Source organism: Typopeltis vanoorti, chromosome 18, assembly GCF_054136105.1.
Source record: "Typopeltis vanoorti isolate ZY-2024b chromosome 18, IOZ_Tvanoo_1.0, whole genome shotgun sequence".
Classification (NCBI taxonomy): domain Eukaryota; kingdom Metazoa; phylum Arthropoda; class Arachnida; order Uropygi; family Thelyphonidae; genus Typopeltis; species Typopeltis vanoorti.
Window position 1 is genome coordinate 71,420,931 of NC_143566.1, and position 16,693 is coordinate 71,437,623.

At 34.1% G+C, this 16,693-nt stretch overlaps 1 protein-coding gene across 2 annotated transcripts; it reads right to left on the minus strand.

Annotated features, from left to right (window-relative positions):
* Nucleotides 1-312: 312 nt before the first annotated feature.
* Nucleotides 313-15,457, minus strand: LOC150096786 (uncharacterized). 2 transcript variants are annotated; one of them, XM_090408536.1, is made up of 2 exons: nucleotides 15,191-15,457; nucleotides 313-1,629 (listed from the first exon to the last, which is right to left on the minus strand). In XM_090408536.1, the coding sequence occupies exon 2, from the start codon at nucleotides 1,534-1,536 to the stop codon at nucleotides 445-447; it is 1,092 nt and encodes a 363-aa protein (XP_090264662.1). In that variant the 5' UTR covers nucleotides 1,537-1,629; nucleotides 15,191-15,457; the 3' UTR covers nucleotides 313-444. The 2 variants fall into 2 exon arrangements, with proteins under 2 accessions (XP_090264662.1, XP_090264663.1); XM_090408537.1 differs by lacking the exon at nucleotides 15,191-15,457 and adding an exon at nucleotides 5,874-5,907.
* Between the last annotated feature and the right edge of the window lie 1,236 nt (nucleotides 15,458-16,693).

A 16,693-nucleotide genomic window follows, 5' to 3' on the forward strand; every position in this document is an offset into this window, starting at 1 on the left:
GTATTCAATCACATCTTGCCTATAAAAATAACCATAAAATATCTGAAATCAATACGCGACACCAGATACTGACTTCTTCAAAGGTGGGGGAATTAGCACTATATTGTGAGTGTATGATGTTCCGAGAAAAAAAAAAAAAAATCTAGGAAGCTCAAAAATTCTATAGAGAGTAATATTAAAGGTAATATAGACAACCTCGTATATTATGTGTTTTAGTGAAAAAAGTATGTTCCACACAAATAAAATACACCACTCTATTATATATTATATAACTTTAATATTTATATCACAGTGATTATCGGATATTTGACACTTCATGAAAAAATTCATAAAAATATCCAAAAATAAATAATACTTCAAGTCTTACAAACCGTTTTTACATCAAAATAAATATGAACACTTCCGAAAATTGTACTCAAAGGTGAATAATTGTTCCAAGATATCTTAAACCTGACGACAGTCCCCATTTATCATTCGAAATCCTGGTAAACCACATACAACATTTCTACAGATCTTTGTAAATGGATCCATCTCCATGCCGATTTTGCATCTTCGAACATTCGGAAGTTTTCCTACCAAATCTCCAGAATTTGGATCAAAGTCCATAAGAATAGCAAAGGAATAATCTCCAGGAATGCGTTTAAATACATCAGTGTTGTTCAAAACAGGAAATGGTAAGCCTGGAAAGCTCTTGGATGGTGCAATAGAAGGACATGCAAATGGAACTCCATAGATGTGATTGCATCTTGCGCAGTATGTATTGCGATAAACACCACTTGAGAAGACAACTGGATCCATATATTGCTTGCATAGGTTTCTTAATTTTGAACCGATCCAGCTTGGATCACAAGTTGATATTAGATTTGGAATGCAGGGTCGGACTTTTCTAATTACAGACGTGGGTGGCTTGAAATATATATTGCACAACTGTTTGTTCACAACGCAGCCAAATTCATTTCGAACAGCTATACCCCACTGCTGAGACGCAGTGTCGTATATCAAGTTCTTCAGTGATCGTTCCTTGCTTAACGTTTTCTCTCCAGCTGCTCCACATTGTAAGTGAATGCTCCACATAACAGAACCTGGTCTGTCGTTATTGCATATTGCACAATAATAATTTTTGTAGGTTGCTCCACTTACAGGATTTGTGAGAGGAAGTCTGCTATAAGGATCCTGGATATTCGTCACTGATGATGTGCAATTTTTCTCGATTTCTTCGGAACCTTTCCAATCTTTATGACACTTATTAATCACACGTATTCCTCCGTAAACAGGGACTTGCAAACATGAAGCTGTTGTTTGTTTTTCTTCGTTTATGTCTGCGCCAAGTTTGGGTCTAAATGGTGAATTGACACAACAGTCTTCGTATATGGAACAGAGTTTGTCACATTGACAAGCATTTCCGTATCTGCTATGAATGTTCCTTGAAGTTGGACATCGATTGAGACACCTGCTTTGTATGCCACGGTGATGTTTTTCACTTAAGGAGAAGTGTACAACTACACAAATAAAAACGCACTGCTTTAGCACTGACATTGGCGAAATAATTTCAGATGATGCACTAATTTGTTTTTATTATTATGATGACACTCAGCACTTTGTCATGACAGTACTGGCCAGCCTTCGAATCTATAAGGGAAAAAAAAAGAAAAGAAAAATGAAATCTTGCAAAACAGAGCGCACATTACACAAAAAATTATTTTCTTGGTTTTAATCCTTTTGTCAAGAAAGCTAACCAATGTTTTGCGCGTGAAATATATTCACATATTTCAGAGGTACAAAGTATGCCTCAGAATGTAATAATTCAAAACTAGTATATAATGGTATTTATTAATTATACGTAAGCTAGGAATGATATCCTGTAGCTCCTCGCATAGCAGCAGGCAAAATAAAAGATCAAACTGTGTAATAATTACCGGAAAACGCTGGGAATATAAAAATAATTTAAATATTAAAAGAGAATCAAGTCAACCTTTGGACTTTGATTAAATGTATTAAGAAAAATAAAGTTCCCAAAGGTTAAAACTGAATAATCGTTGGGCAGACTGTTAACTTATGACAGACTGATTCGAATAGCTACTTGACCATAAAACTGCATTTTAAATGTACTATAACTGCGCTGTATTATCTTCTCCAATGCAAAGAAGTTCTGTATTACTTTGTGATGTTATGATTATACTCGTCCACATATTCTAATCCGAAAATTGCAGTTATTAACATATTAAGGGAACAAAAAAGTAATCCGATTTATTTAAAAAAAAAAATAAAAACAGATGACAAATTGCAACTTAGTGGAGTTTGCTCAACAACAAAAAAAATCATAGAATAATGTCGTCATAAATGTATCAATAACATTTCATTTAATTATTAATTGGTTGTTAAATCAATAAATTTGTACACTTAATGCAATTAAGTGTACAAATCGCATTGTAGAATCTAGCGACCTCTGATTGATCAGGTTTCTCTCAACGAAATTGAAGAATTTCAGAGATTCTTCAAACGGAATACACAATACACATACACAATATTATTTAACGAAGCCAATGCTTCTATGATCGAAATACAAATCTTTATTTAATATTATGTATATTATTATTATTATTATTGTATTATTACATTAATTTTATAAAACTAATATTATTATATTTATATTATTATTATTATATATATTATTCATATTGTTTTTATTATATTTTATTTTCACATACATTTTCTTTCTTTGCAGACTTGTATTTCAATATTATTATTATGATTATTATTATTCTCTTCCAGAAAGTGAATCCACAAAATATCTCAGAGGCGTAGTTATAAAGTTAGGCCATGCAATTGACATATCCCTACAGCATAATGATATCCAGACCATAAATCGGTTTCCCAGGAAGAACAAAAAACAAGGCTCGCCAAGACCCGCACCAGTCATAGTACGTCTGACAAGCAAGGCTACAAGAGACAATCTCATAAAAGCCAGCAGACTGAAAAAAGCAGTTGTCAAGGACTTAAACGTAACGAAAGACAATACAGCACTCTTTCTATCTGAGTATTTAACACCTTTCAATCAGAATCTGATGTACCAAGCAAGAAAAGCAAAAACAGAACAAAATTATCAATTTTTGTGGATCAAAGACGGCAAGATACTCTTGAGAAAGTCACAGACTTCAAAGTCCATACATATATAAAGCTCGGAAGACATAGATAGGCTGCCAGAGTGAAATAAAATACTCCAATTTAGTTCAAAAAGAAGACCTCAACACAACAAAAATGAATGTGAACCATCAAATAGATGTAATTACACCCGAATACAACAGCAATTGTACTTTCGACTCGCTTGATGCATGGAAACAACACACATTACAAGCGAGAGGTCTCTCAATCTTGCATATTAACATCAGAAGCATCCGAAAACATTGGTTATTGTTACAGGCTTATCTGATGAATTACACCGGTATTATTGATATATTGGTCCTAACAAAAATATCCATGACTCATCACGAAGCGACTGCTTTCCAAATTCCAGGCTTCCAACAACAGAGATCATGCCGCCAAACAATAAGAGGGGGTGGAATATTAATATTTATCGAACATAAATTAATAGCAAAAGAAACTGCCTATCAATTTGAGCATGCTGAAACCCTTTGCCTCGAAATCACTAATACAACAAATAGATAGCATCCCATAATACTAAATGCTATTTACAGTCCACCAAACTTAAACATGATAAATTTCTTGCATGAACACAATTACTGGCTTTTACATAAATATTGCAAATGAAAACCAGAACAACACTGTACAATACCTATACACGCTATCCATGTATAATCTAATACCAACAATAACATCATGTACTAGAGAAGAAATATTCGGAAATACTATCACTGCTTCCTGCCTAGATCCTATAAATGTCCGAGCACCACCACCAAACAGTTACACTGCAACAGTCATAAATTGCAAAGCAGCAGTGCATTACTTCACGACTCTAAGCCTGCACACTAAGACAATATCCATGCAACGCCCCACAGAAGAAAAGCAACATAAAACAATAATATACGAAGAAGTAGTCAATCACGAAATAAGAAAAACCAACTGGGAACACATGGTATCAGATTCAGCAGATATCTTATACAACAACATTAGACTCACACTGGAGGAAATATATAAGAAAGCTGAAAAGAAAGTTAGAATTCTCAAAAACAACCCAAAATCTTTGGATAACACAAAACGTAATCCTAGAAATACACAGAAAGGACGTTCTATGGAAAGAATTACAGTGATATTCAAATAACACAGCTTTAAAACTGAATATAGGATAACAAGGAATCGCCTTACAACACAAATAAGAAATTCAAAAAGAAATTACTACAAAGACAAATTAACCTCTGCAAAAAACAACATAAAAGAAACCTGGCATCTGATCAACGAGTTGCTAGATTGTGCTCCCAACACTCTGAAACCATAAAACACAGCTTTATGAAAGACCCAAAACCCATCCAACAACTAGCAAATGACTTTAACCAATACTTTGCAGACTCCATCCAAGAACTGCACAGAAATATTCCCCCAATCAAAAAACGTGATCCTCCACTTGGACCACAATCAAAACAGACATTATGGTTTCCAAACGAAGCAGAACTTCTCTCTGCAATACATCAAATCAAACCAAACAAACCCCCAAGGAATTGATGGTATAAGACCTAAGGATATCAAGCAACATGCAACTAGCTTAGGTCCTATCCTACTAAAATTAATAAATAAAATATTTAAAACAGGACAGATACCAAGTATGCTAAAGACCGCCATAATCACACCCATATACAAACATGGAAAAAGAAATTTAATCAGCAATTACAGACCCATAACAACATTGCCAAGTATCGATCAAATTATTGAGCGAATCGTACTGAAGAAACTCACAGCATATACAGAGACCTTTCATATTATCCCCAAAACACAATATGATTTTCAGAAAAATAAGGGAACAACATCTCTCTTGGAAGACTTTACAAACGTAATTAATACCGCCTTAGACAAAAACAAAATTGCCATGGTAGTCTTTATTGATCTAACTAAAGCATTTGATACATTCACACCAATATATGTAATGTATGTATTATATGTAAACAAATGTATGTAATGTAAGTATCACATGGTAACAAATGGCAATGCTGTAGCCAATGAAGTTTTAACTGAGGTTCGGCTTTTGCCGTTACCCAGCCATGACTAGAGCTTTTTAGCTCAATAACACTCCATCCGCACAGATTTACTTCACTCAGATGACGGGATAAAGAGTCAAGGACTCAGTCCATCGCCCAGTTCTTATAAGAATAAGTATCACATGTAAACAAATGTATGTAATAATTTCAACAAATGTATGTAATGTAATAATAAAAAAAATGTAAATCATGAGTTTACACTGTATGTTTGTGAGAATAAGGAAATATAATATTTTTATTGCATATGTGTAAATACTGTTGTATAATCATACCTTTTTAAACTTGAAAAAAAAAATAGTAAACCACAACATGTAATATTATACAACTTATGTAACTCTGAACAATATAATTGTAAATTATTATTATGATTTGTTATATAAAAAAAACTGTTATCATCATTACTATTTAAATCTCGTTATATGTAGCACAAAGTGCTGAACCTTGTAAAATAATATACCGAATAGATGATCATTGTACATATGTAAATATTTGAAAGAACAATAAAAAAATTAAAAAATAAAAATAAATTATTATTATTATTATTTGAACTTGAATTTGAATCACTGGCTTCGTAGGATTTTCATTATTATAGTTAAGGCAATATGCTATTTCGCTTATCAAACTAAGAAATATTAGAATAAAAATGTTATATTACTTTATACTTACAAGGGCAATTTGATCAAGAAGATTTACGTTTTCTGAACACTGGCTGCTACTATCCTAAGACGAATTGCAAAAAGAACTGACCATACAATGGCCTTCCAAACATTTTGTACCTGCAACAACAAGGAAGCACTGGCACGCGCACAGGGAATTGCGTCATAACAAGCAACGAATAACCCCCGGGAAATTTTTGTGATGCAATATAAAAAGAGACACAGAACTATGCCAAGAAAACCTGAAGACTCTATAAATCAACGTGTAATTTCCAACTGATCGAAAGTGGTGTGCTTACTTACAGGATAAAATTTACCCAGAGGCACTAAAATATCGAATGAAAAAAAAAAAAAAAATTTCCGCTCATGACTGTTTCTGAGAAATGTCTCTTCGTGAATAATAATCATTATTATTCTTCTTTTCTATGCAGTTATTAAACAAGTAAAATACATTATACTTCAAGAGAGCTTAATTGAATCCTTCAATACGAGTGTCATTTATTAACAACGCATTGACCAGTGTTTTGAATCTCCATATGATTTCAGAGGATTAAGCTAAACAAAGTTTTGTAGTTCGTACTAAATATTACCATCAATAAAATAATCTTTATAATTTCTTATTAAAAACTTATTAATTTATTATTTATATATTATATATACGTTGCAATTTCCTATCAAATAAAACATGAAAAAGCCTTGTTTGCTTTCTGGAGGGTAATTTCGAGCGGCGATCCGTCTCCCTATTGCATCCCAAACGTGTTCTATGTGGTTGAGATCTGGGAGCGTGCTGGCCACTCGATTCGTTTAATATCGGTATACAGAAGTGTCTCCACTGCTCGTGTACAATGTTACAATGTCGTGTGGCACAATCATCCATAAAATTGAATTCTTCGTCTACAGTAATAAGAAATAATTGAATATGACGTTGAAGAAGTAGTCCCTTTGTCCAGTACTTGTAGCTCGGTGTGTCCATTAAGCATAATGCCTTCCCAAACCTTGGCCCCAGTGACACCGTATATATTATTTATGGTTGGAAACGTTGTGAAATCTGTGGTTTATTTTTCCGAATTTCTGAGTGAAAATTCCCGGTTATCGGGAGAAACTTCTTGTTTGCTTGGGCCAACGATCTAACTGGAGAACAGGCTGAAATATTTCTACTAGCAAGAGACTAGAATGAAACGTAAGCGTTCTTTATTCTGTCAATGTAGTGCCATATGGAAGTAACACGAAAATACCAGTCACAATGACGACTCCTCGTAACTTTGAACCCATGATATCGTACTTAATATAAATTGAAACATTTTGAGGGGGAGGATCTAAAAGGCAAGAAAGAATAGGCGTTGCAATATCACCTCTAAACATCTTAGGAGAGATTTAAATAAACATTTCAAAAACATGAAATAAGTTCTTTCTCTAATATGTGATGTTGATGTGTAACAGTTTGTCTATACAGATTACATTTCTCAACGAAGATCTTTTTTTTTTTTGCAAGCAGTTGTCACTATTAAAAAACGGAATTTTATATTTGAATATCGTAAATTCGCCTGAGAATTTCTTACCAGTATGGAAGGGGAGAAACTTCTTTCTCTCCAATTACGGTTTAGGAACTTCTTATGTTTTCATGTTTTTGAATCTAACCATGAACTCTTTTGCTGTTGTCTAAATACAGAACTAAGCTTAGAGTGCCGTTCTCTCCCTTCCAATTCAACGGATATGGTGTACAACCAGATTAAAAATTGGAATAACGATCTAATTTCAGCTGATTACTATTAGCTATACTGGATGTCCTTTAGGTCAATAGTAAACTCCTCGATGTTAATTTACTAATTAAAAAAAAACATTACCTTCAATACTACTGGCCAGTAGTTTGATCATATAGTAAAATCATAGTGTTACATTTTTAAGAAGTTTTTATGGTGTGCACTGTATGCCTGAGAAAGTCGATAAGATTTTTGATTATGTTCTTCTTTGAATTGTTTAAAAACTCATTTCGCACATGCTTTTATGGAAGTGAAGTCTGTTGTGGCTTTTCACTTAGAAATGAGACTAATGTGGATTTGATATTTGATACGTCAATAGTAGTCACCCTGTAGTTGTTGAGAACAAATACGGAGACTGACATGGTAAGAATTTCGATTATTTTTCATCCCTGACAATTTTTAGGAATTTTGGAAAATGGTTTCCATTCATATATGCTTTGCCGCAATACGAACACCGACGACAGAGTTCTTGTCACATCTTGTCTTTGTCTTCGACTGATACTATATTTAAATATTCGATGAAAATTCTAGATCAAAAATGGCTTGTTTTTATTTTTAGTATGTCATTTTTTTTTATTTCATATATTTTTATTTGTTATATTTCATTTATTTTATTTGTTTTAAATTTCATCTATTTTTATTTATTTTTGTTTAATTATTTTATTCTTTTTATTTTTATTTATTTTTTTATATTTTCAATTTTTTTTAATTTTTAAAAGAGTATTTTTTTTGCATTTTATTTATTTTTAATTTAATTTATTTGTTTTTTTAATTTTATTTATTTATTTATTCATTTCGATTTTATTTATATTTTAAAATTTTTATTTACTTTTAATTTTTATTTACTTTTAATTTTTATTTACTTTTTTTTTTAATATTTCCTTTTTTGAAGTCATTTCTTCGCTTTACTATTTTGGTTCGTCTCTTTAACCTCTCCAGAAAATCACTATCCTGATGACATTATGTATTCATACCTGTATACAAAAAAATGCGACCTCACCAAAACTTTATACAATAGAACTATTATTTCTACATCTCAAATTTCAAAGTTTCTTAATACCATTGATAATTTTCTACTGGATGTTTTGAAAAATATTTTGAACCCCATAATATATTTCACGAGGCTCTCATTTAGAATTTCGTGCATCAACTATTAATATGATAATATAAAAATTAATTCATTATATTTTATATTTTAAAACATTACACGTACTAGCTACTTCAGGGACTATAATTACAGCATATCAAAATCATTTTGTGAAATAATGTCCTAATCTCTATTCTTTTGTAGATAAACGTATATGTTGGTGATACATAACTGTCAGTTTTTAGGGAAAGACAACGTATACTGTTATATTGATTAAAAAACTTTAATTAATACTTCCTATATTTCGATAATTTACATTATCATCTTCAGGAACATAAAATTAATGATATGTGTTCGCAGGCACTAACACTGAACAAATATGGCTGAAGTCGGTCCTAGAGTCCTAAAAGGTGCCACCTAGTGGGACAAGTTGGTAGTAGTCTTGGCTGTTGGGCTGATGTTCTAAGAATGCAAGCTTCCCATATTTGGGGCAGTCTCATACATTAATATGTATTGTTTGTGCAAATTTTCTTGGTGAAATGGTCCGTTTAATTTTTCTAAGTTATCCTGTAAGTAACTATTTTATTTTTTATTATAACCTGTAGTTTGTTTTGTTTTTTTCAGGATTGCGTTTTTAAGAAATTAGGAAGTTAAGAATGCAATGTCTTATATAGTCCTTATAAGGACTGGCTTAAAGGAGCGAAGCAAGAATGCTTTTCATCTTCCCCGTTATCTGTAGAGGACAGTGTAGGGGTAAGGTGTTATTGAGCTATTAAGGCTCTGATCATGGCAAGAGGGTAATAGCAATAGCCGAGTCTCGGTTAGAACTTCATTGGCTACAGCATTGCCATTCATTACCCTCCAAGGGTATCGAATTTCTTCGCCATGATTATTAACTGTTAGCTGTTAACTTCTGTGGCTAGATGGATCTCAATCCCGTGGATTATAATCCCTTCATCGCTAGGAAGTTGATTTAAATTATTAAGAGATTATTGAGCACCTGGCTCGCCCAATTTAGGGCTGTGTGGGAGCGCATGTACCGATGAGCAGAGCCCCTTTCGGACGCTTGTGCTTCCACCTGTCGTTTTCATCGTAGTTAGATGACTCTCTAATGAGTTGGTTTGGGTGAATTGCTGCTTTGGTGAAAAATGCAGTTGCAATGTAACGGAGATACGTCGGAACATCCGGAATGTCAGCATCTCGGTGGAGGAGAGCATTCCTGACAAACCAGGGAGCATCAAATATCATACGAAGGCACTTGTTTTGGATGACCTGCAGCTTCTTGATGTTGCTGGGGGCAGTGTGTCCCCAAGCCGGCGATCCGTATATGAAAGTGGGTCTGATGATTGTTTTATAGATCTTAAGCTTGTTGTTAATATTCATTTTGCTTCTTCGGTTGATGAGGGAGTAGAGTTGGCTGATTGCTGTGTTGGCTTTATTACAAGCATAAGTAATGTGAGAGGGTTGAAGCTGAGTCGGTTATCCAGTTGTATGCCTAGATACTTGGTTTTGGTTTTCCATGGGATTTCTGTGTTAAAAAGTTTGATTACTCCGTGGTGTGTTGCTTTTCGTCTTGTGAAGAGGATAGCAGTGCTTTTCTCTGCATTGACTTCTACTCTCCATTTCCTGAACCAGTCTTCCAGGCTAGTTGCTGCGTTTTGTAGACGCTGCGTGGCTAAGTGTGGTCTGAGAGATCTGCTCAGAATCGCCATATCGTCCGCATAGCTAGCAATGGTGGTTGATGCTGCGTTTGGGATATCTGCGACGAAGATGTTAAATAGTAGTGGCGAAAGTAGTGATCCTTGGGGGATGCCCGCGGTGATTCTTCTCGGTGTGGATCTAATTTCCGGTCTTTTAGGAAGGTGTCTATGAGTTTGGTAAGATAGAGAGTTTATATACAAGGCCTTTGTGCCATACTTTATCAAAGACTTTTTCAACGTCGAGAAAGATAGCTCCTGTGTGTTGTCCCCAGTTGAAACCAGTTGTAATGAATTCTGTCAACCTGTGGACCTGTTGGGTAGTGTTATAGTCAGCACGGAAACCAAATTGTTCACCCGGGATCAGGTTGTTTTTGTCCACTTCAGCTTGCAGTCGGTTTAGAATCACTTTTTCCGCTATCTTTTCCAGGCATGATAAAAGGCTGATTGGTCTGTAGTTTTGCGGGAATTGTGGCGCCTTACCTGGTTTGTGGATGAGAATAATGTCTGCGTGTTTCCATCGAGTGGGGCCATGATTATTAGTGATGGATCAAACTATTTATACTAAAGCTATACAGTAATAGAAATGTGTTTAAGATAGCAAGCAAAATATTGAAAGAAATGAATTTATAAGATTATTTTTTTCACTTACATTAAACATTTAAAAAATTAACTTTCATCTTATTTACAAATCATTAGTAATTTTTTTAACAAATTAAACCAATTAATAAATCTATATTAATAGTTGATGTATTGAAATGCTTTACTCTCGTTTTTTCATATCTTTAATTTTATGTCATTTTAGGATTTCTTATATTAGTTAATGAAACGTATATTTTTGTAATTGGGAATTAAATATTATATAAACTTTTATTTTTATATCATAATAGCATGTACGGCTACTGCTTGTGTTAATCTTTAAACGTAGTTTCAGATGACTGATAGATTTCCGCGCAGTATGGAAACATTAGTTCCTTCACCTCACACGTTGAACGAGCCATTTCCGGGAAGTGGGAAGATCATTCGCATGTGCCTGGGGAATGCCAAAATAGTATGAAATACATCTTACTAATGAAACAAAATGATTTAAAAAAAGCATATGATATGTCATGTAATCATAGAGAAAAAGAAGGAAGAAAGAAAGAAACGGGGATTTTCGACTGTCATCAAAGTATGTTTTGAGGTTTAATCATATCTCTCTTCAGATTCAGGAAAAACTGAACTTGGAAATTATGACTCAGTTTCTCTAATTTTAGTAAATTTGAAATTACCGATTCAAACTAAGAATTCGAATTCTGTCAACTTCGAAGGGGCCCATAGTGTTACTCTATTTTTTCCCAAAAAAGCTCAAGGAATCAACCTCAACCTGGAAAATAAATCCCCATGCCTATAGTTAACAGAGTGTTAATTCCTTTTTACTGAATATTTTCAATTCTCCATACTATCGCTTAAGCCTCCCAAGCTCAGTCAGTATAAATGAAGGTCGTTTTGTTGGAAAGACGTTGGTTCGAATCCCTTATATGATAGGAAGGACTATTATCGGAGATTTTCAAATGAAGGTTCTTGTACAGAGGTTGGTGGTTTATTAATATACAGGACAAAACCGAAAGAAAAAATTAAAAAATAAATATGTACCTAATGAAATATAGTTTTAAAGAAAGATCAATGAACCATGTAACTTATTTTAATCCCCAAAATAAAATAGATGGAGCTAAAATAGATGGAGCTAAAACTTACCTGTATATATATGAAAAAACTTTCATCACTAGAGCCAAATGTGGACATGAATTTATTGCCAGCATAGTAATAAATTATATTAACATATAATTAATTATAAATTTCGTACAAATTAAATTACAATACATTTTGTTAAAATTTACGAATTTCCAGAGGACAGAGTTAAGGAATTAATGTACAGTAATTACAGAAAACTATGCGGAGAGACATTTCAGTATGGAATATGTCCATCCCGAACTGCGATACACCACTCACAACGTCGTACCATGCTTAGCACCAAGTGATTGAGTTCTTGAGGCTAAATGGCCCACTTCTCCCTCAGGGCAAGGCCTTGTTTGTTTTCTGGAGGGAAATTTCGAGCAGCAATGCGTCTCTCTAATGCATCCCAAAACGTGTACTATGGGGTTGAGATCTGAGGAGCGTGCTAGCCATTCGATTCGATTAATATCCTCGGTTCCCAGAAGTATCTCCACTGTTCGTGTACGATATGGTGTAACACTATCATCCATAAAAGTGAATTCTTCGCCTACAGCAGCACAGAACAATCATAGTCCCTTTTTTTTCCAGCACTTGAAACTCGGTGAGTCCATTAAGTATGATGCCTCCCGTATACCATGACCCCAGCACCGCTGTATCTATCCGATTTCAAGAACATTCTCGCGATGGTAAGCAGTACCACTTTCACGCAGATCAAGCGTCGTCTAGAATCGGAAGAAAGACTAAAACAATTCTCATCTGTAAAGAGTACATTACCCCATTGATATCTTGTCAAATTTTATTTTAAATAGATATAACACCACTGAAAACATGCTCTGCGATGAACTGTGGTTAAAGGAACGCAGAGTGCAGGCCTTCAGGCATGTAGATCTACTTGTCGCAGACGTCTTGCCACAGTTTGTCCGAATGGACAAACTATGGCAAGACGATTCAAGCACAGATACGCGATATATTCGCGTATCTGTGCTTGAATGGAGCAGACTTGCAAGCTGACCTGCAGTCATGACTAAAAATCTGTCTTTATGCTCTTCAGTAAGGCGAGGATGATCTCTTAGCAAACATCTGAAATACATTCCATTGGTTGGAAACGCTGCCCAGAGCCTGGACACAACGCTATGCGAGATTCCAAACTCTCCTGCAATAATTGAAATACAATTATTTCAATAATTATGAACTCATCTAGATGATTTCACACTGAGACGTTACAAGACATCCAAGTTTTGAAGTTTATTCCTTTACGAAAATAACTTCTTTCAAACAGAACTTGAAGAAGCTCCGATATATAAAGAGAGATGAGATCTGACAACACTGGAGTGCTGACAGATAACAAACTCATTTTGAGAGAAGTTATGAGAGGAAGTTATTAATAATATAAAATTATAAAGTTTCATATAATGCTATTATAGTGTTGTGTATTTTCGTTGAGAATGAATATCAGGAATTTGATGACGATGTCCGAACGTATAGAATTATCCCTCCTTGTATCTGTTTAATCATGATAATCAACATAAATAGCTTCAAAAAAAATCAGTTATCAATTTATATAAGTTTTATTTATACAGCTGTCTGAAGCAAAAGTGTTGTCTGTATCCCTAGAAATGGATAAAATTGACGACAAAAGAAATTCGTTCGAAGTTCATAAAAGTTTATGGACACTCTTCTCCTTCGTTTTCGACAATTAAGAAATGGGCTGCATAGTTTAAACGTGACCGTACCAGCCTTGAAGATAATCCACGTGAAGGACGTCCAAAAAATGTAACAACACCAGAATTCATTGATCAAGTGCACGATTTGTTATTGGATGATCGGCGAGTCAAAGTGCATGAAATTGCTAAGACTGTAGGCATTTCAAAAGAACGTGTAAGATATATTTTGCGTGAAGAATTGCAAATGAAAAAGTTTTGCGCAAGATGGGTGTGGCGCTTGCTCACAGCAGATCAAAAACGCACTCGGATGAAAATCTCTGAACTGTGCTTGGAGCATTTTAACAAGAATAAAACTGAATTTGTGCGTCGATTTATTACTATGGATGAGACTTGGATTCACCATTACACACCAGAATCTAAACAGCAGTCAAAACAGTGGGCATAAGCGGGTTGTTCAGCGCCAAAGAAGAAAAAGTCGGTTTTATCAGCAGACAAAGTCATGGAATCGGTGTTTTTTGATGCTAAAGGCATTTTGTTTATTAACCCCTTAACATACAAAGACGTCTGTGACACGTCTTTTGTTTATTGCACCAAAATTCATTTTGAATTTTGGTTTCACATATAAATACAACCGAATATAGACCTTAGACAATCTTGTGCCTATTTTCTTTCAGCCGAGAAAAGTTGTCAACGGCGTTTGTCGGCTATTTCGTTTGCGTTTGCACAAATCATCATTATTTTTTAAATAATGATGAATTTGATCCACCAAATCACCCTCGCCCAAAACTCGGCCAAAAATTGACAGAAAAACGACCGCTTTCTGATTTTTAATTGGTACGTTAAGGGGTTAATTATCTTTAAAATGCTAGAACAATAACCGGGGAATATTATTCCGATCTTTTAACCAGACTAAGCGAATAAATTCGTGATAAAAGACCCAGTTTGCAGAAGAAAAAAAATCATCTTTCATCAGGACAATGCACCTGCCCACGAAGGTGTTTTAACAATGGGAAAATTAAGGGATCTGCACTATGAATTGTTGGAACATCAACCCTATTCCCTAGATTTGGCTTCCTTTGACTTCTGTCTCTCCCCAAAACTAAAACGCTTCCTCGCTGGTCAGCATTTTTCTTCGAATCAAGAGGTGATTGCAGCTGTAGAGGGGTATTTTGCAGATCTTACTGAAAACAACAAGATGCACGGGATAATGGCGCTTGAGCATCGCTGGAATAAATGTATTAGTCTTAAGGGAGATTTTGTTGAAAAAATAATAATAATTTTTGAAATTATAAATTCGTTTTTTCATTGTTAGGCCGAGAACTTTTCAGACTTCCCTTGTATAATATATTTATTTAAATGATATTAAATAAAATTATTGAGCGCATTAATTCAATAATACTCACCAATGGTAATCTTTGAGAAACATATTTCTATAGGATTCCATATCTTTTTTTCAAGTACATTTTTGTGAGACTGCGCACAATTAGTCTTTTGGTGTTAATTCCGCGTCCTTTTGTAGTTATCACGATAAACTCTATGTGTGAGAGCAGGATGTGACTGAGGTTGCGCAACACTATTTAACCTTGTTCATCTAGCTTGCGTTTGACCTTCTGGAATGTATTATTTTGAGCGATCTATCAACCGACGTGTACACCTATTTAACTTGATCCATTGACTGTCGAATGTGACTATCTTTACTACGTTTCGTGCTGCTTAGTAAGCTAGAAATTAAAAGAAACAAAGGCTAGTTGTGAAGTGTACAACCCTTACCTTCAAGTATCGCACGTTATATGAAATGCGCCAAGCGGGGAACGTTTCATATAACACGCATAACCCTGTTTCTTATCAAAGGTCATTTGTTATATGTCAAAACAAACTGTTTTTCAGTCGTCAGATAAATTCAGTTGACAGATAAATTGCCGCTTTTTATCATTCCTAACTCTAACCTTCTTGGCAGTCATGAGAGTTCACAAATCTTTCGGTTAATTTACGACTAAGGTGCTACTTGAGAGATGTAATCAGAACTTTTGGTTTTACCCAAAACCATGGGTAAAATCATTCGATTTTACCAATGGATTTGGATAAAGAATTTCATTACTTCCATTACTTTTTCTTATAATGAAAAAATCTCTCTAAATATTTCTGGATAGTTTAATACATTGTAAGGAAAGCCTCAATTAAACTATTCCCTGCTACTCTGATTAAAAATTAGTTTAAATCGAACAAATTCGAGTTGAAAATTCTGAAGGACAGTTTTCTATTTCATGGAATATATTTTATGAGGAGTATTAACGTATTCTATTAACAACATTAACAACAGCTTTCTTCATTCCACTGTTGGACGAATGCGTCTTCAATTATGGCCGATCTTGTTCATCTCTCCACCATAAATGTCCACAACATCTTGTTATCTCATCGTCCCATTTACGTTCCCATTTATCCAAATTTATTTGTAGGCCTATATCCAGACTTATTTCATTTAATCCAATAATCGTATATTCTGGTTCTTTTTTGATGTTTCTATTAAATTGATATCATCAGCGAATCGTTGATTGCTTAAGTATTCTCCCTCAATATTCAGTCCTCTTTTCTTCCAGTTGAATTTTCTCATAGCATATTCAAGGTCTGTAACAAATGATTTTGGTGAGATAGAGTCTCCCTGTCTGAGTCCTATTTTTATTGTTATTTCTCTTTCTTTTCCATTTAAATTTATTATTGATAAACCTCTCTCCTATACTGTATGAGATAATATGTCAATATCATCTATTACTATATGTTTTATATCTTCAAGCATTTTACTCAGTTATCGAAAATCGAAAATTTCTTCATAATCAATGAAAGCCAAAGCAATTGGTATATTATATTTTTTTGTTGTTATTTTCATTACTTTATTTAAGGATTGTAAA

Bases quoted from the DNA above. Each gene is read 5' to 3' on its own strand.
- LOC150096786 (XM_090408536.1), bottom strand. From the start codon at position 1,536: ATGTCAGTGCTAAAGCAGTGCGTTTTTATTTGTGTAGTTGTACACTTC.